At 47.3% G+C, this 27,114-nt stretch overlaps 1 protein-coding gene across 4 annotated transcripts in view; it reads left to right on the forward strand.

The window, feature by feature from the left end:
* Positions 1-27,114, forward strand: part of LOC115467288 (sorting nexin-14-like) — a 181,081-nt gene that overhangs the window by 106,119 nt on the left and 47,848 nt on the right. For all 4 annotated transcript variants that reach the window (XM_030199125.1, XM_030199127.1, XM_030199126.1 and 1 more), the window contains one exon: positions 20,865-20,948. In XM_030199125.1, the coding sequence (XP_030054985.1) occupies positions 20,865-20,948 (84 nt within the window). The remainder of the gene's footprint in view (positions 1-20,864; positions 20,949-27,114) is intronic.

The following is a 27,114-nucleotide window of genomic DNA, read 5'->3' on the forward strand; positions in this document are numbered from 1 at the left end:
GTCGGCCCCGGTCACTCCCTCAGCCCGTGGCCCACGGGACCGAACCCTGTCTGACCCGGCTCCTCGGGACCGAGGGGGATCGTCCTCCTCCTCCTCCATACCTCCCGGCGCCGGTGACGCGCATCGAAAGAAAAACAAGAAGCGTCGTCACCGGTCGCCCTCGGTGCATCCGGACATCGGAGAGGAGGCGACGCCGAAGCGTCATCGTCGAGAGGAGAGGTCCCCGTCGGTTGTGGAGGTACCGACGCGTCAGGGTTCCGGCACCTCGGTGCCGTCTCCTGGCCCCCATCAGCTTCTGGCACCGACACCCTTACCGGCCCCACCGCCTTTCCCGGCAGCGGGCCTGGACGAGTGCCTCAGAGCCATCCTTCCGGGGATCTTGGAAGGGTTGATGCGCCAGGCTGTGCCACCCCCGGCGCCGATGTCTGTGGCACCGGCGAGCTCTAGCCCGGCGCCGGGGCCGTCGACACCGCCGCCGCTTGCGGCGCCGGTCTCGACCGCCACGCAGGTGGAGTCGATGGAGGGAGCTCCGTCCCCGCCGGCGCGGGAGTCCACCGCTCGACGACACCGAGACCTCGGTGCCTCGACGTCGAGCCGGGCCCGGTTCAGGACTCAGCTCCACGAGCTTATGTCCGATACCGAGGATGAGGCCTCGTGGGGGGAAGAAGAGGACCCTAGATATTTCTCCTCAGAGGAGTCTACGGGCCTTCCCTCGGACCCCACACCTTCACCGGAGAGGAAGCTCTCACCTCCTGAGAGTCTCTCCTTTGCCTCCTTTGTGCGGGATATGTCTATTAGCATTCCCTTTCCCGTGGTCTCTGTGGAAGAGCCGAGGGCCGAGATGCTCGAGGTCCTCGACTATCCATCACCACCTAGAGAGTCCTCCACGGTACCGCTGCACAATGTCCTCAAGGAGACACTGCTTCGGAACTGGGTGCGACCGTTAACTAACCCCACCATTCCCAAGAAAGCAGAGTCCCAGTACAGGATCCACTCTGACCCAGAGTTAATGCGGCCCCAATTGCCCCATGACTCGGCGGTCGTGGCTTCTGCCCTCAAGCGGGCACGGAGTTCGAGGGATACCGCCTCGGCGCCCCCGGGGCGGGAGTCTCGCACTCTGGACTCGTTTGGGAGGAAGGCCTACCAATCTTCCATGCTCGTGACCCGCATCCAGTCATACCTGCTCTATATGAGCATCCACATGCGGACTAATGTGCAACAACTGGCGGACCTGGTCGATAAGCTCCCGCCGGAGCAGTCCAGGCCTTATCAGGAGGTGGTCAGGCAGCTGAAGGCGTGCAGAAAGTTCCTGTCCAGGGGTATCTATGACACCTGTGACGTGGCATCTCGTGCTGCGGCCCAAGGTATAGTGATGCGCAGGCTCTCATGGCTGCGTGCCTCTGACCTGGACAACCGCACCCAGCAGAGACTGGCCGACGTCCCTTGCCGGGGGGATAACATTTTTGGTGAGAAGGTCGAGCAGATGGTGGACCAACTGCATCAGCGGGAAACCGCTCTCGACAAGCTCTCCCACCGGGCGCCTTCAGCATCCACCTCAGCAGGTGGACGTTTTTCCCGGGCCCGGCAGGCTGCACCCTATTCTTTTGCAAAGCGTAGGTACAACCAGCCGGCCCGAAGGCCTCGTCAGGCACAGGGACAGCCCCAGCGCGCTCGTTCCCGTCAACAGCGTGCGCCTAAGCAGCCCCCTGCGCCTCCACAGCAAAAGCCAGGGACGGGCTTTTGACTGGATCCACGGGAACATAGCCGCCCTCAAAGTGTCCGTACCGGACGATCTGCCGGTCGGGGGGAGGTTAAAATTTTTTCACCAAAGGTGGCCTCTCATAACCTCCGACCAGTGGGTTCTCCAAATAGTGCGGTGCGGATACGCTCTGAATTTGGCCTCCCTGCCTCCAAATTGTCCTCCGGGAGCTCAATCCTTCAGCTCCCATCACAAGCAGGTACTTGCAGAGGAACTCTCCGCCCTTCTCAGCGCCAATGCGGTCGAGCCCGTACCACCCGGGCAGGAAGGGCAGGGATTCTATTCCAGGTACTTCCTTGTGGAAAAGAAAACAGGGGGGATGCGTCCCATCCTAGACCTGAGAGGCCTGAACAAATTCCTGGTCAAAGAAAAGTTCAGGATGCTTTACTTGGGCAACCTTCTGCCAATGATTCAGAAAAACGATTGGCTATGTTCCCTGGATTTAAAGGATGCATATACTCACATCCCGATACTGCCAGCTCACAGACAGTATCTCAGATTCCGCCTGGGCGCACGGCACTTTCAGTATTGTGTGCTGCCCTTTGGGCTCGCCTCCGCCCCACGAGTGTTTACAAAGTGCCTCGTGGTGGTGGCGGCGTACCTACGCAGGCTGGGAGTGCACGTGTTCCCATATCTCGACGATTGGCTGGTCAAGAACACCTCGGAGGCAGGAGCCCTCCGGTCCATGCAGTGCACTATTCAACTCCTGGAGCTGCTGGGGTTTGTGATAAATTACCCAAAGTCCCATCTCCAGCCAACCCAGTCTCTGGAATTCATAGGAGCTCTGCTGAATACCCAGACGGCTCAGGCCTTCCTTCCCGAAGCGAGGGCCAACAACCTCCTGTCCCTCGCTTCGCAGACCAGAGCGTCTCAGCAGGTCACAGCTCGGCAGATGTTGAGACTTCTGGGTCATATGGCCTCCACAGTTCATGTGACTCCCATGGCTCGTCTTCACATGAGATCTGCTCAATGGACCCTAGCTTCCCAGTGGTTCCAAGCCACCGGGAATCTAGAAGATGTCATCCGCCTCTCCACCAGTTGCCGCACTTCACTGCTCTGGTGGACCATCCGGACCAATTTGACCCTGGGACGTCCATTCCAAATTCCGCAGCCCACGAAGGTGCTGACGACGGATGCATCTCGCCTGGGTTGGGGAGCTCATGTCGATGGGCTTCACACCCAGGGTCTGTGGTCCCTCCAGGAAAAGGATCTGCAGATCAACCTCCTGGAGCTCCGAGCGATCTGGAACGCGCTGAAGGCTTTCAGAGATCGGCTGTCCTGCCAAATTATCCAAATTCGGACAGACAATCAGGTTGCAATGTATTACGTCAACAAGCAGGGGGACACCGGATCTCGCCCCCTGTGTCAGGAAGCCGTCGGGCTGTGGCGCTGGGCGTGCCAGTTTGGCATGCTCCTCCAAGCCACATACCTGGCAGGCGTAAACAACAGTCTGGCCGACAGACTGAGCAGAGTCATGCAACCGCACGAGTGGTCGCTCCATTCCAGAGTGGTACGCAAGATCTTCCGAGAGTGGGGCACCCCCTCGGTGGACCTTTTCGCCTCTCAGACCAACCACAAGCTGCCTCTGTTCTGTTCCAGACTTCAGACACACGGCAGGCTAGCGTCGGACGCCTTTCTCCTCCATTGGGGGACCGGCCTCCTGTATGCTTATCCTCCCATACCTTTGGTGGGGAAGACCTTACTGAAGCTCAAGCACGACCGCGGCACCATGATTCTGATAGCGCCCCTTTGGCCCCGTCAGATCTGGTTCCCTCTTCTTCTGGAGTTGTCCTCAGAAGAACCGTGGAGATTGGAGTGTTTTCCGACTCTCATTTCGCAGAACGACGGAGCGTTACTGCACCCCAACCTTCAGTCTCTGGCTCTCACGGCCTGGATGTTGAGGGCGTAGACTTCGCTGCGTTGGGTCTGTCGGAGGGTGTCTCCCGGGTCCTGCTTGCCTCCAGGAAGGATTCCACTAAAAAGAGTTACTTTTTCAAGTGGAGGAGGTTTGTCGTTTGGTGTGAGAGCAAGGCCCTAGAACCTCGTTCTTGCCCTGCACAGAACCTGCTTGAATACCTTCTACACTTATCAGAGTCTGGCCTCAAGACCAACTCAGTAAGGAATCACCTTAGTGCGATTAGTGCTTACCATTATCGTGTGGAAGGTAAAGCCATCTCTGGAGAGCCTTTAGTCGTTCGATTCATGAGAGGCTTGCTTTTGTCAAAGCCCCCTATCAAGCCTCCTACAGTGTCATGGGATCTCAACGTCGTCCTCACCCAGCTGATGAAACCTCCTTTTGAGCCACTGAATACCTGCCATCTGAAGTACTTGACCTGGAAGGTCATTTTCTTGGTGGCAGTTACTTCAGCTCGTAGGGTCAGTGAGCTTCAAGCCCTAGTAGCTCATGCTCCATATACCAAATTTCATCACAACAGAGTAGTGCTCCGCACCCACCCAAAGTTCCTGCCGAAGGTGGTGTTGGAGTTCCATCTTAACCAGTCAATTGTCTTGCCAACATTCTTCCCCAGGCCGCATATCCGCCTTGCTGAACGTCAGTTGCACACATTGGACTGCAAGAGAGCATTGGCCTTCTACTTGGAGCGGACACAGCCCCACAGACAGTCCGCCCAATTGTTTGTTTCTTTCGACCCTAACAGGCTAGGGGTCGCTGTCGGGAAACGCACCATCTCCAATTGGCTAGCAGATTGCATTTCCTTCACTTACGCCCAGGCTGGGCTGGCTCTTGAGGGTCATGTCACGGCTCATAGTGTTAGAGCCATGGCAGCGTCAGTGGCCCACCTGAAGTCAGCCACTATTGAAGAAATTTGCAAAGCTGCGACGTGGTCATCTGTCCACACATTCACATCTCATTACTGCCTCCAGCAGGATACCCGACGCGACAGTCGGTTCGGGCAGTCGGTGCTGCAGAATCTGTTTGGGGTGTAAATCCAACTCCACCCTCCAGGACCCGAATTTATTCTGGTCAGGCTGCACTCTCAGTTAGTTGTTCTTCGTAGGTCAATTTCTGTTATACCCTCGCCGTTGCGAGGTTCAATTGACCTGGGTTCTTGTTTTGAGTGAGCCTGAGAGCTAGGGATACCCCAGTCGTGAGAACAAGCAGCCTGCTTGTCCTCGGAGAAAGTGAATGATACATACCTGTAGCAGGTGTTCTCCGAGGACAGCAGGCTGATTGTTCTCACCTACCCTCCCTCCTCCCCTTTGGAGTTGTGTTTCATATTTTATTGCTTGTCATTCAACTGGCGGGAGCGGTCGCGCACGGGCGGGAAGACGGCCGCGCATGCGCGGTGGGCGTGCCCTGCGTGCCGACCGTCCCGCGAAGCCTTTTCCGGTTGGTGGGGGCTGCCGCGGACGTCACCCAGTCGTGAGAACAATCAGCCTGCTGTCCTCGGAGAACACCTGCTACAGGTATGTATCATTCACTATACAGACGTTCAAATATTTGAAAAGTATTAATCCGCAAACGAACCTTTTCCAGAGATGGGAAGGCGGTAGAACGAGAGGACATGAAATGAGATTGAAGGGGGGCAGACTCAAGAAAAATGTCAGGAAGTATTTTTTCACGGAGAGAGTAGTGGATGCTTGGAATGCCCTCCCGCGGGAGGTGGTGGAAATGAAAACAGTAACAGAATTCAAGCACGCGTGGGATAAACATAAAGGAATCCTGTTCAGAAGGAATGGATCCTAAGGAGCTTAGCCGAGATTGGGTGACAGAGGCGGGACTGGTGGTTGGGAGGCGGGGATAGTGCTGGGCAGACTTACATGGTCTGTGCCAGAGCCAGTGGTGGGAGGCGGGGCTGGTGGTTGGGAGGCGGGGATAGTGCTGGGCAGACTTACACAGTCTGTGCCCTGAAAAGGACAGGTACAAATCAAGGTAAGGTATACACAAAAAGTAGCACATATGAGTTTATCTTGTTGGGCAGACTGGGTGGACCATGCAGGTCTTTTTCTGCCGTCATCTACTATGTTACTATGTATGTTACTATTAGAATAGAATCACACATTTAAACACATAAAGAGCCTGGAAACCTTTCAGTATACAGGCCAAATAACACCCTTAGAATAGGTCACTTACAGCCATCAAGGTGCATATCGCCATTTACAGCGTTGTATAGTATCTTGCTATGTGGTCAGGCTCACATCCTCTGGTACAACCAGCACCGATCCCTGAGGCACTCCAGTACTCACATTTCCCTCATCTGAGTGAATTCCATTAAGCACCACCCCCTGGCGTCTGTCCGTCAACCAGGTACTATCTTCAGCCTGTCAAGTTTATTCAAGAGCCTCCTGTGGGGGAACTGTGTCAAAAGCTTTGCTGAAGTCTAAGTAGATTACATCTATAGCACATCCTTGATTCAGTTCTCTGGTCACCCAGTCAAAGAATTCAATGAGATTCGTTTGGCACGATTTACCTTTGGGAAAACCATGTTGTCTCGGATCCTGCAACTTATTGGCTTCCATGAAATTCACTATCTTTTCCTTCAGCATCGCTTCCATTACTTTTCCAATAACCGAAGTGAGGCTTACCGGCCTGTAGTTTCCAGCTTCTTCCCTATCACCACTTTTGTGAAGAGGGACCACATCCGCTCTTCTCCAATCCCACGGAACCTCTCCCGTCTCCAAGGATTTATTAAACAAATCTTTAAGAGGACCCGCCAGAACCTCTCTGAGCTCCTTCAATATCCTGGGGTCGATCCTGTCCGGTCCCATGGCTTTGTCCACCTTTAGATTTTCAAGTACATTCTCTTGTGTGAACGGTGCTCTATCCACTCCATTCTCGTATGTACTTTTGCCAGTCAATTGTGGTCCTTCTCCAGGATTTTCTTCAGTGAAAACAGAACAAAAGTATTTGTTTGCCAGAATCATCAACCTTTCTCAGAAAAACAAGATCATAACTCTGACACAAGTAACTTTGAATAAAAAAAGGAGCAGAAGCAGGCACTGTTGCTATTCCACTAGCGAAGTCGGCCCTTGCAGATCACCAATGTGTCCGCACAGGCTTCTGCTTCTGTGAGTCTGCACGTACGTGCAGGACGTCAGACTCACAGAAACAGAAGCCTGCGCAGCCTTCTACATGGAATGTTGCTAGTGGAATAGCAACATTCCATGTAGAATCTCCAATAGTAGCAACATTCCATGTAGAATCTCCAATAGTAGCAACATTCCATGTAGAATCTCCAATAGTATCTATTTTGTTTTTGTTACATTTGTACCCCGGGCTTTCCCACTCATGGCAGGCTCAATGTGGCTTACATGGGGCAATGGAGGGGTAAGTGACTTGCCCAGAGTCACAAGGAGCTGCCTGTGCCTGAAGTGGGAATCGAACTCAGTTCCTCAGTTCCCAGGACCAAAGTCCACCACCCTAACCACTAGGCCACTCCTCCACTGTTGCTACTATTTGAGATTCTACATGGAATGTTGCTATTCCACTAGCGAAGTCGGCCCTTGCAGATCACCAATGTGTCCGCGCAGGCTTCTGCTTCTGTGAGTCTGACGTCCTGCACGTACGTGCAAGACGTCAGACTCACAGAAACAGAAGCCTGTACAGCCTTCTACATGGAATGTTGCTAGTGGAATAGCAACATTCCATGTAGAATCTCCAATAGTAGCAACATTCCATGTAGAATCTCCAATAGTATCTATTTTGTTTTTGTTACATTTGTACCCCGCGCTTTCCCACTCATGGCAGGCTCAATGTGGCTTACATGGGGCAATGGAGGGGTAAGTGACTTGCCCAGAGTCACAAGGAGCTGCCTGTGCCTGAAGTGGGAATCGAACTCAGTTCCCCAGGACCAAAGTCCACCACCCTAACCACTAGGCCACTCCTCCACTGTTGCTACTATTTGAGATTCTACATGGAATGTTGCTATTCCACTAGCGAAGTCGGCCCTTGCAGATCACCAATGTGTCCGCGCAGGCTTCTGCTTCTGTGAGTCTGACGTCCTGCACGTACGTGCAAGACGTCAGACTCACAGAAACAAAAGCCTGTACAGCCTTCTACATGGAATGTTGCTAGTGGAATAGCAACATTCCATGTAGAATCTCCAATAGTATCTATTTTATTTTTGGTACATTTGTACCCTGCGCTTTCCCACTCATGGCAGGCTCAATGCGGTTTACATGGGGCAAGGGAGGGTTAAGTGACTTGCCCAGAGTCACAAGGAGCTGCCTGTGCCTGAAGTGGGAATCAAACTCAGTTCCTCAGTTCCCCAGGACCAAAGTCCACCACCCTAACCACTAGGCCACTCCTCCACTGTTGCTACTATTTGAGATTCTACATGGAATGTTGCTATTCCACTAGAAGTCGGCCCTTGCAGATCACCAATATGGCCGCACAGGCTTCTGCGAGTCTGATGTCCTGCACGTATGTGCAGGACGTCAGACTTACAGAAACAGAAGCCTGCGCAGCCTTCTACATGGAATGTTGCTAGTGGAATATCCATGTAGAATCTCCAATAGTAGCAACATTCCATGTAGAATCTCAAAGAGTAGCAACATTCCATGTAGAATCTCCAATAGTATCTATTTTATTTTTGTTACATTTGTACCCTGCGCTTTCCCACTCATGGCAGGCTCAATGCGGCTTACATGGGGCAAGGGAGGGTTAAGTGAGTTGCCCAGAGTCACAAGGAGCTGCCTGTGCCTGAAGTGGGAATCAAACTCAGTTCCTCAGTTCCCCAGGACCAAAGTCCACCACCCTAACCACTAGGCCACTCCTCCACTCCAGCCTCATAATGAGATGGAAAAGTACTGCTATTGCGTCAGAAAGCAGAGCTCCTCTTATCAGGTTTTTCTGCTATCTATATTTAATGAGGTGGAATCATGGGCATACTTTGATAGTTTCATTTGGGGTGGGGGGGGGGCAAATGGTGGGGCGTGGCACATTAGCATATTCATTTGCATACATACATCTTGTACACATTCATTATAGTTATTCAAAACACACAAACACACACAAGCCTAGAACACTGAATACGGAGCCAGCATCTATATATATAAATGGGGGACCACAAAAAAAAACCATACAGACAAAAACTGAAATGGAGATCCCCCTCCCCTCCACCCAAGAACGCCAGACTCTACAAGCAGGGCAGTACTGGTAAGAGAGAAACAAATTTTTTTTTTCTCCTGTACTCTGCAAAATACAAAACTAAAAAATAGATAAATGTTCATTTCACAAAGCAGGCACATCTCAATCTAATATTAAATAAAAATAATATTTTTCTTTTCAACCTTTGTTATCTGATTAGGCTGGTCCCACTCCCTTCCACTTTCCATGTGTCAGTCTTCTAAATTCTTTTCCAGGTTGGCTTTTCCATTTCTTCTCTCTCCTCTTGTCGTCTTCTGTTCCCATTCAGTCACCAACTACTACTACTACTATTTAGCATTTCTATAGCGCTACAAGGTGTACGCAGCGCTGCACAAACATAGAAAAAAGACAGTCCCTGCTCAAAGAGCTTACAATCTAATAGACAAGAAATAAAGTAAGCAAATCAAATCAATTAATGTGAACGGGAAGGAGGAGAGGAGGGTAGGTGGAGGCGAGTGGTTACAAGTCAAAAGCAATGTTAAAGAGGTGGGCTTTCAGTCTAGATTTAAAGGTGGCCAAGGATGGGGCAAGACGTAGGTGCTCAGGAAGTTTATTCCAGACGTAGGGTGCAGCGAGACAGAAGGCGCGAAGTCTGGAGTTGGCAGTAGTGGAGAAGGGAACAGATAAGAAGGATTTATCCATGGAGCGGAGTGCACGGGAAGGGGTGTAGGGAAGGACGAGTGTGGAGAGATACTGGGGAGCAGCAGAATGAGTACATTTATAGGTTAGTAGAAGACCCACTCATCTTCTGCTCTGTTCCCCTTCACCCCCACGCCCCTAGTCGCATCCATCTTCTGCTCTTTCTCCCTCCCACCCTTCCTAGTCCCATTCACCTTCTGCTCCCTCTCTCTCACCCACACCCCCTAGTCCTATTTATCTTCTGCTCCTTCTCCATCTCTCTGTCTCTTACTCCCCCACCCCGTGGTCTCTTTTTAATTTTTTTTTCCCACCCGGGCCCACACCTGTCTCTGTCAATCTCCTTCGAGCGCCCCCCCCCCCCCCCCCGCCATCACCACAGCACTGGAGTCTTCCCCCCCCACTCCCACAGTCTTCCAATCCTCTGAGCAGCCGGCAACCTCAGCGAGAAAGCAACACGCACTGTGCTTTAGATCTACCCCAGAAGCCGTTCTATCTCCTATAGCTTCCTGCCTACGTGAGAACAGGAAGTTGAAGGAGAAAGAAAGTCTTCCGGGGAGAGATCTAAAGCAGTGTGGGTATTGCTTTCTCGCTGAGGCTGCCGGCAGCTCGGGGGATTGGAGGATGGGGTGGAAGCTTGTACTACGCCCATGGATGGAATTATCAGTTATCTAAGAATGAGGAGCAACTCCATTCTCCTCATGCAGCAGACACATCTGTTTTCATTGTTTTACATGATCATCACAGATGTCTGGTATCCAAAAATACAGACAAGCTGAGGTTTCTGAAAAAAATAAACTTTGGCGTCTTCTCTTAACACTCCCAGCAGTCATAACCTGTAGACATTACAGCTCAGGGAATGTAATTGAGACTAGATGCTTCAGACCAGAAGCTGAATCATAGTAGTACTTGTAACAGTCTTTTTTGCCCTCCACCTACTTTTCTACTGTGGTTTCCATGACAGGCTGCTTTTGAGCATCTTAGGAATAAAGGGTGTTGCCAGAAGAGCTTTACTGGCTCAGCAAAACTTATTTTCTTGATGTCTGTCTGGTCAACATGCCATTGCCTCTGGCAGTGAAGGTAGAGCATCCTGTTTACGAGCTTGCTGTGGTTGCATCTTGGCCTGTGTACCACATGGCAGGATCCCATGGGCGTTGCCTTGCAAATCACAAAACAGCAACTAATGTGCTCAGAGATTTCAAGTTTTCTATGTCTTTGACTCCTAAATTTGGACTTTAGGACCATGAGTCTTAAACGTCATGTTATCAGATAAAAAAAAATAAAAAAAATCAAACCATTGTAGCTGTGAGGAAGTTAATTTTTGTTTTTAAACCAAAAATATCTTCATTATACATTTGATCATATCCTGAGTAAGGTCTGAGTTTCACAATTAAGTTCATTATATTTATTTATTTATTTTTATAGCATTTATACCCCGCTCTTTCCCGCTCGATAGAGGTTCAGTGCGGCTTACAAAGTATCACAGAGATAACACAAAGTATGGTGCAAAGTTTCACAGAGTTAACATGGTTATATAGAGTATGACGATAGTAAGAGATGAGGGGAAAGGATTGGAGTGTGGGCAATACTAGTGGTGTGGATTAGGTTCGAGATTTACATTGGGGCATTTGGGTAGGCTTGTTTTGAAGAGGTAAGTCTTCAGCAGCTTTCGGAAGGGAAGGTGTTCATTGGTTTTTCGAATGTGTCGAGGTATCAGTTCTTGATGTAAGATAGGATCTGCAGTTTGCCCTCCTTCGATCCTTAGTTCTCAGGGATAGGCAGAAATTCACAACTTGAGTTCTTGGACTAAGTTCAAGAGTTTCAGACTGTGGGGGCTACCAGATATATTTTTATGTAAGGGTTAGACCATCAGGATTTTTACACACGGCTGATGCTTGAGGCTATTGTAGGCATTACTTTAAAAGCAAGGTCTTTGTTTTGGGGATTAGACTTTAAGCCTCCAAAATTGAATTTTTAAGCCAGCTGTGTGTGGAAGTTGTTTTAGGTTAGGCAGAGCTTCCAAGGGGTTCCAAGTTTTGAGAGGGAGATTTTAGTACATGCCCCAGCCCCGCCCCCAGTGCCTTGGCTCCACCTACTCTACATGGCTCTGCCCCCTGACATACCTCAAGCCCACACCCATTCCAAAAAATATTTTATTTACTAGCCTAATACCCTTTTCAATTAGCTTTCAGAGGCCAAAACCTCTTGCCTCAGATCTGGGCAGTATACTGATGTTATGGTATCCTCTCCTGACCTGAGGAAGGAAGTGCTGATCTCTGAAGACTAATCAAAAATGTATTAAAATCAGTCCAATATAAAGGTATCACCTTATTTTCTATTTTGTGTTTTATTTGCATTTATTCACCTTTATTAACAAAGCTACAATATTACTTTATCCTAAATTAAAAATAAAATTATTTTCTGTACCTTTGTTGTCTGGCCATTTACTTTTTCTAATTGTGTTGGTCCCAGTCTTTTGTTTCTGCTTCCTTTCTTCTCTTAACTCTCTTGCCAGGGTTTCCTGTCTATGTGTCATTTTTCTCTCCTTTTTCTTTGTTTTCTTCAGTTTGTTTTTCTGCCTCTCTCTCTCTGTCCAGATTTAATTCATTCTTACTATCCATTCTTTTATTTCCCTCTTTTTACTTCATCTACCTATTGCTTTTCATCTTTCCCTCACATTTGTTCTCCTTCCTCTTATTCTTCAGTCTTTCACTAACTCTATCTTCTCCTCATCCTTCCAATGTCTCCCCCTCTTTCTCTCTGCATCCTTCCATCCAGCATCTTCCCTCTTTCTCTCCCCATCCTTCCACCCATCTACACTCTCCCAATCCTTCCATCCATTGTCTCCCTCTTCCTTCTAGCCGGTTCTCTCGCAACCTTTTTCCATTCAGTATGTCCTCTCTCTCCCCCCATCCTTCCAGTTCCCTCTTTCTCTTCCAATCCTTCCTTCCAGCATCTTCCCTCTTTCTGCCCTCTCCTTCCAGCATTTTCCCCCTCTCCCCCCTCTCCTTGCAGCATTTCTTCATCTGAGCAGCTGGGGTCTCCCCCAGTTTCTTCCCATGCTTCTCCCCAGCAGCTTCTCTCTCTCCTACCCTTTTCCATGTCTCCTCTTTCTCTACCCATCTTTCCACTCATCTCTCTCTTTCTCTCTGTGCCCCTCTTCCATCCAGCTTCCCCTCTCTTCTTTCTTTTTTTTCCTCCCTGCTCTCTCCATTTATCAACTCCTGCCTCCCTCTCCACGCCCTTTCCCCCTTCCCCTACCCTTTCCACCCAGTATCCAGTGTTTCCTGGCCGCTGCTGCTTCTCCCGATGAGCAGTAATGCCCTGGCAAAACAAGCGCGGAGCCACAGCAGCCTTCGGACATGCACTGTCAGCTCTGCAGTCCTCTGCCCCCGCTTATATCAATTTCCCGTTCCGAGGGCAGGTGACTGGCAGAGCCAACAGTGCATGCCTGAAGGCTGCTGCGGCCCTGTGCTTGTTTTTCTTGTTTTCCTGCGGCTGCTCATCGAGAGAGAAGCAGCTGTGGCAGTGGATCCCCTGGCGCACAGTGTGTCTCAGAGGACTGTGGAAGATGACCCCCCCAAAGCGGGAGTCTCCCGCTGAATGTGGGAGACTTGGCCAGTGTGGTAAGGATCAAGGGTATAGCCAGACACCCAGTTTTGGGTGGGTGGACATGATGACTCCACCCTTCCCCTCCCCTCCCCCAGGCGATTGGGGGTCTGTCAACCCCAACCCACCCCCCTCCCCCCCCGATATATTTTAAAGTGTTTAATTGTTTGTCAACAGAGAGCAGCAACTCATACCCGCTGCTTGCACTGGTCTCAAGCCTTCCTCTGACTTGGTCCTGCACATGTGGAAACAGAAAGTTGCATCAGAGGGAAGGCTCGCTGCCGGCACGAGCAGTGGTTAGGAGTCGCTGCTCGCTGTCAGTGAAGAACTGAATGCTTTAAAAGGTACTGGGGAGTTGGGGGGGGGGGGGAGAGTGCTGAGACACTCGATCACCTGCGGATGAGGGGAGGGAGAGATGCCAGGAGTCTTCAGCTGGTAGGATTGGAGATCCCCACTTGCCACCTCACAGCTGTGCCACCGCTGGTAGGGATGACCCAGAGAACTTCTGACTCTCAAGTAGAAATAAGAGTCTGTGAATAACCTTCCAGTGCCTGCACTGACACCCCTCCACCAGTAGATGGTGCAAATACCGCATCTTTTTAACATCAGGTTATGTACAGTAATATATAGGTATGGTCTCAAATCTTTCTATGGGCAAAATACAAGCATTCCGAGAGCAGAAAACCTTTGTAGGACTTTTTTTTTTCTAAATTTTATACCACAAAAGTGGTCTAAAAGCCACTTGCAGTTTACATTAAACATAACAAAAAATAGACAAACATAAAAGATATTACATCGGTGGTTCCCAAATTGCATTGGGAACCCATGGCTACTCTCTCTCCCTGTACCTCCACTATGGCGGTCAGCATGGGGCCTGTGAGTTGGTGAACATTCGCAGGACTTTCTGTCAGATTGGTACTGGATTCTGAACTTGCACTGAAATACTTAGTCCTGTGCCGACTGCTTTTACTTCTGCTACCTGTATTCTTTGGATAAGTGGGTGTGGGGGGGGGGGGGGGGGGAGGGAGTGGATAAGAGAAGAAAGGGGACTGATGGTCTGTTTTGTTTTCCTCATTTTGAATCCCATGAATTTTTAAGTATTAAAATGGGGCCATATTAGATAAAGGTTTGGAAATCCCAGTATGTTTGTGATGCTGTATTGTAAAATTGGATTCTTACAACAAATTACTTTCTTGTGTATTATTCTTGGTTATGTATCCAGTACTGTTTATTGTAAGCCACATTGAACTCAAACTTGTTTGGGATAATGTGGGATATAAATGTCATCAATAAATACATTTGGGATCCCATGAATTTTTAAGTATTAATATGGGGCCGTATTAGATAAAGGTTTGGAAAGCTCTGCATTCCACGATTATTAAAAATAACTACAATTCCAACAATAACTAAAGAACGTAATGGACATAACACAACTCTTCCGTTGTACGATTCCCTAGTGTGGCTGTGCCACGTGAACTTTATCTTACCACAACATCACTTTGTATTTGTTCACACCGGAGTCTGCAAACGCCTCTCCGGTACTATGTAAGCCACATTGAGCCTACAAATAGGTGGGAAAATGTGGGATACAAATGTTATAAATAAACCACTAAAAGAACAAAAACACTGAAAGGCCCCTGTTAAAAAAAAATTAAGCTTTTAACTGTGAACAAAGTGTCCTAAAATCCTCCTCATCCCCTCTACTGAAGGCAGATTAAGTAGCTGCAGACCTGCTACTGATAAAAGCTATTGAGTAATGCACATTGAGAATGTAAAGCCAGGAGAGTGCCAGAAGCCAGGTCATTCCCAAAAGGGGGCAGGGCCAGGACGAAATTTGTCAACATGGGGTTTGAGGCATAGAGAGGAGATGAGGAGTCGTTTTCAAAAGGCGCCTAAGTGTGTGTGTGCCAATGCACGTTCTATAATAGTGAATACACGCGTAATTACATTTCTAGAATACTAAAGTCCGCAGTTATGCGCCTAACTTTAAGTTCAAGCACTTGCGCAGCTCAGTGGCTGGTGTAATTGCTTGCGCTTAACTGCTCTCAGGCGTGTAGCTGACAGTATTCTGTAACCTTTGATACCCCTGGAAACGGTTACAGCAATTGAAATCTCTTTTGGATAGTAAAAAGATTCCTGGGCTTGCGTGTGTGGCGAGGGGGAACTTGGATTAATGATTGGCTCTGGACATGTAATGCTAAAATCTTTTTCTCTCCCCCCTTGTTGTTCTCTGGCTTTTGCTTTGATTGTGATCTAACGTGAATGTGTGAAATTTAATTATTTTATTTGTTTCCTTTGTTTTTCTGGAATAGCCATTCATGTTTTTTGTACATGATTATTTGTGTATACTACTACTACTACTTGACATTTCTAAAGCGCTACTAGGGTTACGCAGCGCTGTACAATTTAACATAGAAGGACAGTCTCTGCTCAAAGGAGCTTACAATCTAAAGGACAAATGTACAGTCAGTCAAATAGGGGCAGTCTAGATTTCCTGAAAGGTATAAAGGTTAGGTTCCGAAAGCAACATTGAAGAGGTGGGCTTTGAGCAAAGATTTGAAGATGGGTAGGGAGGGGGCTTGGCGTAAGGGCTCAGGAAGTTGATTCCAAGCATAGGGTGAGGCGAGGCAGAATGAGCGGAGCCTGGAGTTGGCGGCGGTGGAGAAGGGTACTGAGAGGAGGGATTTGTCCTGTGAGCGGAGGTTACGGGCGGGAACGTAAGGGGAAATGAGGGTAGAGAGGTAATGAGGGGCTGCAGATTGAGTGCATTTGTAGGTAAGAAGGAGAAGCTTGAACTGTATGCGGTATCTGATTGGAAGCCAGTGAAGTGACGTGAGGTGATATGAGTATATCGGTTCAGGCGGAATATAAGACGTGCAGCAGAGTTCTGAACAGATTGAAGGGGGGATAGATGGCTAAGTGGGAGGCCAGTAAGGAGTAGGTTGCAGTAGCCAAGGCGAGAGGTAATGAGAGCGTGGACGAGAGTACGGGTGGTGTGCTCAGAGAGGAAAGGGCAAATTTTGCTGATGTTAAAGAGAAAGAAGCGACAGGACTTGGCTATCTGCTGGATATGCACAGAGAAGGAGAGGGAGGAGTCGAAGATGACTCCGAGGTTGCGGGCAGATGAAACGGGGAGGATGAGGGTGCCATCAACTGAGATAGAGAGTGGAGGAAGAGGAGAAGTGGGTTTTGGTGGAAAGACGATAAGCTCGGTCTTGGACATGTTCAGTTTCAGGTGGCGGTTGGATATCCATGCAGCAATGTCGGATAAGCAGGCCGATACCTTGGCCTGGGTCTCCGCGGTGATGTCTGGTGTGGAGAGATATAGCTGGGTGTCATCAGCATAAAGATGATACTGGAAACCATGAGATGAGATCAGCGAGCCCAGGGAAGAGGTGTAGATTGAAAAAAGAAGGGGTCCATGGACAGATCCCTGGGGAACCCCAACAGAGAGCGGGATGGGGGTGGAGGAAGATCCATGAGAGTGTACTCTGAAGGTGCGGTGGGAGAGATAGGAGGAGAACCAGGAGAGGACAGAACCCTGGAACCCAAATGAGGACAGTGTGGCAAGAAGTAAATCATGATTGACAGAATCAAAAGCAGCGGATAGATCAAGGAGGATGAGGATGGAGTAGTGGCCTCTGGATTTGGCAAGGAACAGGTCATTACAGACTTTAGAGAGTGCCGTTTCTGTCGAGTGTAGAGGGCGAAAACCGGATTGAAGCGGATCGAGGATGGCATGAGAGGAGAGAAAATCAAGGCAGCGGCTGTGAACAGCACGCTCAAGTATTTTGGAGAGGAAGGGTAGGAGGGAGATGGGGCGGTAGTTGGAGGGACTGGTAGGGTCAAGTGATGTTTTTTTGAGGATAGGTGTGACTACGGCGTGCTTGAAGGTGTCAGGGACAGTTGCAGTGGAGAGAGAGAGGTTGAGGATATGACAGATGGAGGGGGTGACAGTATGAGAGATGGTGTTAAGTAAGTTGGTGGGGATGGGATCAGAGGAGACTGAGTAAAACAAACTTCTCATACTGTACCTCAAGCAACCTTTTTTGTCAATGAATAATTTGCTTTAGGGTTAACGTGTCAACATAAATATTTTTCTGAAAATAATCATAATCAATAAAATCAAGTGTACATACATATCATTATCAAATTGAGCATACTAAAATGATCGCGGTTTTATTTTCCTGGTGATCTAATTGCTGTTTTCATATGGTATTTATGAGTTGGGGTCCTTATTACTAAGCCACGGTAAAAATTGGCCCTAGCGAGATCTTATGCAGGTCTTTCCCACTTGCTGAGGTGGATAAAGATGAGCTGGTCGATACTGTATATCTGGATTTTCAAAAGGCGTTTGACAAAGTACCTCATGAAAGACTGCCGAGGAAATTGGAGAATCATGGAAAAGGAGGTAGTGTCCTATTGTGGATTAAAAACTGAATGGTATTGCCTGATGGGCTTAATCTAGAAATTGATTGGGCATCTCTTTTGTAATGACAGCAGTTCGGTTGGTGGAGAGTTTTGGGGTGGGAACCTATAGGAAAACATCTAAAAGGGGATGACTTGAGGAAGACGCCGAGTAGTATGGCATCTTAGCTTAGATAGGTGGGTTAATCTTAATATTTATTAATGTATATTGGTTTTTTAATTGTTATTGAAAATGTATATGTAACTTTCATTATAAGACCTTGCCTTGACGCAGCGTGGTGAAACATGACCCGTGTTGGCGGGGGTCCGAATATGTTGATTTATTAAATGAGAGTATCAGCAAGATGAAGATGTTTTAAGAATTTTCTAAGGACATTTCAATAAAAGTTCAAAATTGGATTCCCCCCCCCCCCCCCCCCCCCCCCAAAAAAAAAAAAAAAGATAGAAAACAGAGAGTAGGGTTAAATGGTCAGTATTCTCAATGGAGAAGGGTAGATAGTGGGGTTCTACAGGGGTCTATGCTGGGACCGCTGCTGTTTAACATATTTATAAATGACCTAGAGATGGGGGTAACTAGAGAAGTAATTAAATTTGCTGGCGACAAAGTTATTCAAAGTCGTCAAATCGCGGGAAGATTGTGAAAAATTACAAGATGACCTTACGAGACTGGGAGACTGGGCATCTAAATGGCAGATGATGTTTAATGTGAGCAAGTGCAAAGTGTTACATGTGAGAAGGAGGAACCCGAATTATAGTTACGTAATGCAAGGTTCCACATTAGGCGTCCTCGACCAGGAAAGGGATTTAGGTGTCTTCGTTGATGATACTTTAAAATCCTCTGCTCAGTGTGCTGTTGTGGCTAAGTAAGCAAACAGAATGTTAGGTATTATTAGGAAATGAATGGAAAACAAAAATGAGGACATTATAATGCCTTGGTATTGCTTCATGGTGCAACCGCACCTTGAATACTGTGTGTTCTGGTCACCACATCTCAAAAAAGGTGGAATTAGAAAAGGTACAGAGAAGGGCGATGAAAATGGGATGACTTCCCAGTGAGGAAAGGCTAAAGCAGCTAGGGCTCTTTAGCTTGGAGAAGAGATGGCTGAGAGGAGATATGATAGAGGTCTATGAAATAATGAGTGGAGTGGAACGGGGTAGAAGTGAATCGCTTGTTTACACTTTCCAAAAATACCAGTACTAGGGGGCATGCAATAAAGATAGAAAATAGTAAATTTAAAACAAATCGGAGAAAATATTTCTTCACTCAATGTGTAATTGAACTCTGGAATTAATTGCCAGAGAATGTAGTAAAAGCAGTTAGCTTTGCGGGGTTTAAAAAAAAGGTTTGGATGGCTTCCTAAAGGAAAAGTCCATAGACCATTATTAAACTGGACTTGGGGAAAATCCACTTCTTATTTCTAGGATAAGCAACATAAAATGTATTGTACTGTTTTGGGATCTTGGCAGGTACTTGTAACCTAGATTGGCCACTGTTGGAAACAGGATGCTGGACTTGATGGACCTTCGGTCTCTCCCAGTGTGGCAGTACTTATGTACTTATTTTTACCACAGCTGTAAAAATGCCTTTTCTATTTTCTGTATTACTGACAGTGCGTTAATCTTGCCCATTAGTGCTACGGCAACACTTACCACCACCTATTTTGTAGGTGGTAAGGGCTCCTGTTTTATCTGTGCGGGCAATGTAGATGTGCTAACTGGTTAGCGCAGGGACACTCATTCTCCACCCTTGATATGTCCCTAAAAAAAAAAAAGACAAAAAAATTATTTAGCGCACGCACATTTTAAAATTACCAAATGATGCTGTAGTGCTCTGTCGAGCAGGGACTGTCTCTTCATGTTCAAGTGTACAGCGCTGCGTACGTCTAGTAGCGCTTTAGAAATGATAAGTAGTAGTAGTAGTCTTTGGGGTTCCGGAATCTTGCTACTCTTTGGGATTCCGGAATCTTGCTACTCTTTGGGATTCCGGAATCTTGCTACTCTTTGTCCTTATCCCTTATTTGTCCTGTTTGTCTGTCCTGATTAGATTGTAAGCTCTGTCGAGCAGGGACTGTCTCTTCATGTTCAAGTGTACAGCGCTGCGTACGTCTAGTAGCGCTATAGAAATGATGATCAGTAGTAGTAGTCTTACTACAACATATAATAATCAAAAACAGGAACTCCAACATATACATAGTAACATAGTAGATGACGGCAGAAAAAGACCTGCACGGTCCATCCAGTCTGCCCAACAAGATAACTCATATTTGCTGCTTTTTGTGTATACCCTACTTTGATTTGTACCTGTGCTCTTCAGGGCACAGACCGTATAAGTCTGCCCAGCACTATCCCCGCCTCCCAACCACCTGCCCCTCCTCCCAACCACCGGCTCTGGCACAGACCGTATAAGTCTGCCCAGCACTATCCCCGCCTCCCAACCACCAGCCCCTCCTCCCAACCACCGGCTCTGGCACAGACCGTATAAGTCTGCCCAGCACTATCCCCGCCTCCCAACCACCAGCCCCTCCTCCCAACCACCGGCTCTGGCACAGACCGTATATATAATAATAACAGGAACTCTAACACATCATTACTTACTAGAGAATCTATCTGTTTTTTGATTTATCGAATTGTTTAATCTGTCTGTTTCTGATTTATTGAGTTGATTATATCCATTATGTTACACTTGCTGTTTATGTAACTAATTGTTTTATCTACTCTTGATTGATGATTGTCAGGATGTATTATTGTAAGCCACATTGAGTCTGCAAATAGGTGGGAAAATGTGGGATACAAATGCAACAAATAAATAAATAAATTGTACTCCATGTTTTGCTCTATTAGGCACGCGTTAGTGCCTAGTAAAAGGGCTTCTAATTTACTGTTGGTTGTCCCAGCATAGCGATAACTCATGGATTAGTTACAGGTCCAGCATGATCTGTAATGTAGTGCTATGCCTATGGGTAAGTACTCTGTGGGGCTCATTTCAAAGCACTTAACAAAGTTACATAAGGTGTCTTTTATTAAGCCGCAGTAGCGTTTTTAGCTCGTTGTAGAAATCAGCTGGTGGTAAACACCGAGACGCCCATGGGAATATAATGCGCATCTCGGCATTTACCGCCACCTGATTTCTTCCGTGAGCTAAAAACGCTACCGCATCATAGTAACGTATTGAACTTTGTAAGTGCTTTGAGAATACGCCTCAATATTTAACACTTGATCAGCTAAATTTGTTGTCTGTTTTCTTTTTACTGTGCACTTAGACTTATTTAGCTGTGGCTTGAAAGGTGAAAAGAAATTGGTCTGTCCTTTTTTTTTTCTTTGTAGATGGACACGAAGCTGAACACTGGTCTGTCTATAGAAGATACCTTGAATTCTATGTTCTTGAGTCAAAACTAACTGAATTTCATGGTAAGCAGCTGTAAGTAAAAGGTACTAGTATTGTAGCGAGAGTACTGTTCTGCTAACTGAGCCGCATTTGAAAGAGAACGTTGCATTGCTTTTGTTGCAGAAGGGGTGATCCACCTAAGTGGATGAACACTTACTCCCACGAAAAACGTACTGTTCAATTTTGCCTCAGCAGCACTGCACTGCGACGTTCGCGCAACTGTAAAATTAAACATAAAGGTCTTTTTTTAAGACCACCTGACACTGAGACCACTTCTGAGCATCAAGGATATCACAAGGCTCCTGAAGAAGGTGCTAAGGCGCCGAAACACAGCTGTGTTGAGTCTGTGAATAAAGTACTTCATTTTATATCGGTATCCCGTTTCTCTGGAGTCATTGGTCCACTTCCCACTTCTCTTGAACAGCATTGCTTTTGTTTGCTCTTTATTTTTGCCTCTTTCAAGATCACCACAGCTTTCCATATACCTGAGGCACAAACACACTTTCTCAGGTGGGTCTTGACGCAGGCAAGTAGCTGAGTCTGTTATCTCGTAGATTATGAGTAGGAAGTATATTGATGGCACTCATTAATTTCCCTACAGATGTTTTATCTGTACACTAGCCGTTAAGCCCGTTAAAACGGGCGAGATTTCCAGCTACCCTCCTCGCCGCCGCTCCCTCCCCCCCTCCGTGCCGGGCCCCCTGCGCTGACCTGACAGCGCCTCTCACCTCCGTGTGAAAGCGCTGCAGGCAGCAGCAGATCGCTCTGCTGCTGCCTGAAGCGCTTCCACACGGAGGTGAGAGGCGCTGTCAGGTCAGTGCAGGGGGCCCGATACAGAGAGGGGCGGGGATGGGGGAGGAGGGTGGAGGTTGGTGCGCGCGATGTTCGTTTCCAGGCTCCAGCGGCAGAGTCCAACAATCCGACTCCGTTTCCCTCTCTGTTCCGCCCTCTGACGTCATCACGTCTTGACGCGAGGGCGGGACAGAGAGGGAAGTCTCTACTGCGCATTTGCAGGTGAGTCAGTCACTTGCCATTTATATGTTTGATTTCCTGACTAATTCTATCTTATGAACTAGGTAAGAGCTATAGTTGCTAGAATTATTCAGGTGCTTCTCTCCCACATCATAGCTGCACCAGTAGTCTCGCATCCATTTCCTTTTCTGTGCCAGTCGAGTCTAGATGAATGGATTATGTACCCCTGCCAGCAGAGGGAGACACAGGAAAAAAGTGAAAAGTTGATTTCACGTCCCTTTAAAGGTCTGTTAATATCTTCAGCTCCTCAATTGTTGTCTATCTTCAGCAAATATTATAGACCTATGACTTGGGTGTAACAGATAAGAGTAGGCTGCTCTTGGAAAGGCTGGAGGCTACTCCAGGCAACAGTCCTGTTGGGAACAAGTTGCCTTCTCCCTTGAGAATTGACTCAGTTGGAGTTTGAGTTCTCACATCGATGGATAAAAAACGCATTGCGTTCAAGTTACGCACGATTGTACACAAAATCATTCACGCAGACGCCCCAATCTACATGCTAAACCTCCTCCCAGAAACGCCATAAGATCAGCTCGCAAATTCCTCAACCTGCACTTCCCCAGCTGTAAAGGACTAAAATACAAACTGACACACGCCACAACCTTCTCTTACATGAGCACGCAGTTGTGGAATGAATTACCTACAGCCCTGAAAACCATTGACGAAATAACCAACTTTCGCAAATCTCTGAAGACACATCTCTTCAACAAGGCCTACAAAGAGAACCCATAACCTTACAAAACTACCTCACCAAAGTCCACCTTCTATACTATCCTGCCTAACACCTTCCTTCTCTCTTCCCTTATTTAATCTTTGTACTCTACTATTTGTATCTGATATCCTGGAATGACTATGTCCTAACAAAACTCTGTAAGCTAACTAACTAACATTTCTAAAGCGCTACTAGGGTTACGCAGCGCTGTACAATTTAAACTTAGAAGGACAGTCCCTGCTCAAAGAGCTTACAATCTAAAAGACAAGAGAACAATCTAAAGACAAGTGTACAATCTAGAGGACGAGTGAACAGTTAATCTGATAGGGTGGATAGATTGGGGCATTCTATATTTCTCAAGCGGTTAGGCGCCGAAGGCAGCATTGAAGAGGTGAGTTTTAAGCAGAGATTTGAAGATGGGTAGGGAGGGGGCATGGCGTATGGGTAAAGGAAGATTGTTCCAGGCATAGGGTGAGGCAAGGCAGAATGAGCGGAGCCTGGAGTTGGCAGTGGTGGAGAAGGGTACTGAGAGAAGGGCTTTGTCCTGTGAGCGGAGGTTACGGGCGGGAACATAGGGGGAGATGAGGGTGGAGAGGTAGTGAGGAGCCGCAGACTGAGTGCATTTGTAGGTAAGGAGGAGAAGCTTGAATTGTATGCGATATCTGATCGGAAGCAAATGAAGTGATTTGAGGAGAGGGGTGATATGAGTATATCGGTTCTGGCGGAATATAAGACGTGCAGCAGCGTTCTGAACGGATTGAAGGGGGGATAGATGGCTGAGTGGGAGGCCGGTGAGGAGTAAGTTGCAGTAATCAAGGCGAGAGGTAATGAGAGCGTGGACGAGAGTTCTGGTGGTGTGCTCAGAGAGGAAAGGGCGAATTTTGCTGATGTTGAAGAGGAAGAAGCGACAGGTCTTGGCAGTCTGTTGGATATGCGCAGAGAAGGAGAGGGAGGAGTCGAAGATGACTCCGAGGTTGCGGGCAGATGGGACGGGGAGGATGAGGGTGTTATGAACTGAGATAGAGAGTGGAGGAAGAGGAGAAGTGGGTTTAGGAGGAAAGACGAGGAGCTCGGTCTTGGACATGTTCAACTTCAGGTGGCGGTTGGACATCCATGGACATCCAAGCCACATTGAGCCTGCAAATAGGTGGGAAAATATGGGATACAAATACAATAAAATAAATAAAATGATGACTTTGCACTTGGTGGTCTTCACAGCAGGAGCTGCTGACAACACACTCTTCTATTCTTGGAGGCTTGGCTGCACAGCCTTGTTCTCAGAATGCCTCCAAGTCCCCTGTAGTACTGAAGGATCTGGACTCTGAAGTGATCGCACTACCACCTCTCTCACTCTGCTTGCTTCCAGTTTGTCTCTGGAAGTAAGGGAAGTGCTTGCAATGCAGGTAAGTCATGGTGGCCAAGCATGTTAAGTTGATGTACTTGACCTGGTTGTGAACAATAACCAGGCAGAGGAGATACTAGGCAGGTGGATATGATCCACAGAGTCGGCAGTCGGCCAAAAGCAAACCTGAGTGGGCTTCCTAGATTAAAACCTAGTTTCTGTGGTAGAAGGTATCATAGTGGTGCCCGTGGAGCAATACCTTGTCAGCACTCCCATTTTGGCAGGATCAGCAGCCATTTGATTTGTTTAAAAGATTTATAGCTCGCACTATCTACAACTAATATATAAAATATTCTACAAACAAAATATAAAACTCATAAAAAATGAATGAGGACATGAGACAACAATTATAAATAAAACAAAACAATTATAAATAAAACATGAATAATGAGGACATATAAACAATAATTATAAACATATATATTCTTCATGTATTCATAAGTTCAGGTATAAGCATCCCTTTCATATAGTACTCCTAGGCAGTTGCCTATTAGCCCAAGATGGGAAGAAAGGGCACACAAATCTCTTTGGGACCAGGGCTGGGCTCAAGTATAACCTGGCAGGCCAAAGCACGCACAACACCAGACTTTGTTCTGTGAATAATTTAGTCCGCACTAGTTGTCAACTTGAACCAATAAAACTTTACTTGGACTTCAACTGATGAATCAAATGAAATAGCAATATTTACTGTACAAGCGGCCAGCTTATTTATATTAGTCTCTTCAGTACAGAAATAAATTAATGACACTACTTATTGTTCTCAAAATAGCTGTAAAGGTTCTATGATCAGTACCTTGACAACAGACTTGTTGACACTTCCCTGCTGTCAGACTTTAAAGCTCTGCATTGTGCATAGGATCTGTTGAACGTTTACTGGCGTCCCCCTCAGCCTGAGATGTAACCAGGCCCATTTGGCGGTCCCAGGGCGCCTGGATGGTATGACACCGTTCCAAAATGTCCCCCTCTCCTTCCACCTGGTTTGCAGTGGTTCCCCATACCACTCTTGGGTTTGGTCCCAGAAGTTCTGAATCCTTGTACAAAACAAGTGCCTGTATGCCCGTCCTATGGTGGTATAGGCAGGCTGATTCTTTAAATTCAGACTGCAGTTTCAGGTATGGAACGAATAATAAGGGCTGTCCTCGATGAGATGAACGCTCCGAGGTGGGAGATGACCGAAGACAAATTTGGTGGGCAAAATAGGAACTTAAATTACTTTTAGGGGGAATTCACTGTTGCCATCAGGAACATCCTTCAAAAATCAAAACCCCTCCTTCGCTTCCATCCCCTTCTAGAGACTTCTCCAAATCTGGTGCCAGAAGGTCTGAGTTCCTAAGCAGTTGCAGAAATTAAAAAGGGCAGCCTGGAATTTCTAGTGCTGCCAAAAAAAACACCAAAATGCTGCAGAAATTTGCAGACAGCCAGCTCTCCATTGGCTGGAACTCAAAAACAGAAAAGGCTTGTATAAGCAAACAGGCAGAAAACTAATACAGCTAATCTGTTGAATTTCTCCCGACATTACACAGGACTTAAGGGCATTACAAAGAAGTTAATTAAAAAGATTACAATAAAATCATACATAAGAATTGAAAAACTACTACTACTATTTAGCATTTCTATAGCGCTACAAAGCGTACGCAGCGCTGCACAAACATAGAAGAAAGACGGTCCCTGCTCAAAGAGCTTACAATCTAATAAAAAAAAAAGCAAGCAAATCAATTAATGTGTAGAGGAAAGAGGAGAGGAGGGTAGGTAGAAGCGAGAGGTTGCAAGTGGTCACAAGTCAAAAGCAATGTCTATCCATGTATTACACAAATACATGCACACAAGTCTAAACTTCAGCTCTCGCCCAAGTAGCTTACTGATTTTACGCCTGATCCTCAGCAAATTTTCTGGATATGTCCAGGTCCCGTTAAGTTTGTCTTTGTTTGTTAATCTATATTTGTTCCAGGGGCATTGCCAGACACCAGATTTTGGGTGGGCCTAGGCAAGAAGTGGGTGGACACCAAGTGTTCTCCCCCCCCCCCCTCCCCCTCCCCCCACACACACACCAAAAAAATATCTCAGTTGGTGGGGAAAATGATTCTTTCCACCTTGTCAGTCTGCAGCAGGCATGCGCTGAAAACTGAGCATACACAGGTGCCGGCATCGTGGAGAGCAGCATTTTTGTTACCATCAGGGGGAAGTTTTCAGCTAGCAGAGCTTGGGATCCCCAACAGCTACCGCTAAACGTGTGCTACTGTTGAGCGGGCCTGAGCCCTAAGTGGATGGGCACCGGCCCACCTGTGGCTACGCCACTGATTTGTTCATCTACACTTATCACTCCTTGAGCACCAACAGTGATATTGCATGCATGTCAAAAATTTAACATGATTTGTCTCATTAAAACAGGTAGGCTTTGAATTGCTTTCTAAAGCTCTCAGTGGAACGTAATGAAACTAGTAGCAGATTCCATAGCACAGGTCCTGATACCCAGAAGATTGTTGAACCCATCTCATCTAGTCTGATCTGTCAAATAGAAGGAACTGCTGTTCACATCAAAAATAAGTCAAGCATGTCTGTCTCTTACACGTCTTCTTTCCCTTACACAAATGGAGAAGATCTGGGGGGGGGGGGGGGGGCTACACATATACCCTCAGGCACTGAGGAGCTGAGCAGATCCAGTACTTTACTGAGTTTAGCAGCTGATGAACTCGGTCATATGAGAGCTGCTCTCTTCCCCACTCATATGGGGGAGCGATAGTGGGGAAAAAACTTGAACTGGGTTACACCATATTTGTTTGATATGCACTGGCTGCCGGTGGAGCTGAGGGTTCAGTTTAAACTTACACTCCTTAGTGGCCTTTGTTAATTATAAAGGTCAGGGTATTTCTCTGCTGACTACTCTCCCCCTTCTGAGGGTAGGGTAGGGACAGCCATTCTGAAGGTTGTAGGTCAGCTTTGAAATGTTTGTAAGTGCTCAGTTCCTTCTGAATTTCAGATATGTCTTTGATCTGTTTGTGTGTCCTAATAAGACACAATGGTCTGTAAGTCATTGATTTAAGGAGGA

The sequence above is a fragment of the Microcaecilia unicolor genome, chromosome 3 (genome assembly GCF_901765095.1).
Source record: "Microcaecilia unicolor chromosome 3, aMicUni1.1, whole genome shotgun sequence".
Classification (NCBI taxonomy): Eukaryota; Metazoa; Chordata; class Amphibia; order Gymnophiona; family Siphonopidae; genus Microcaecilia; species Microcaecilia unicolor.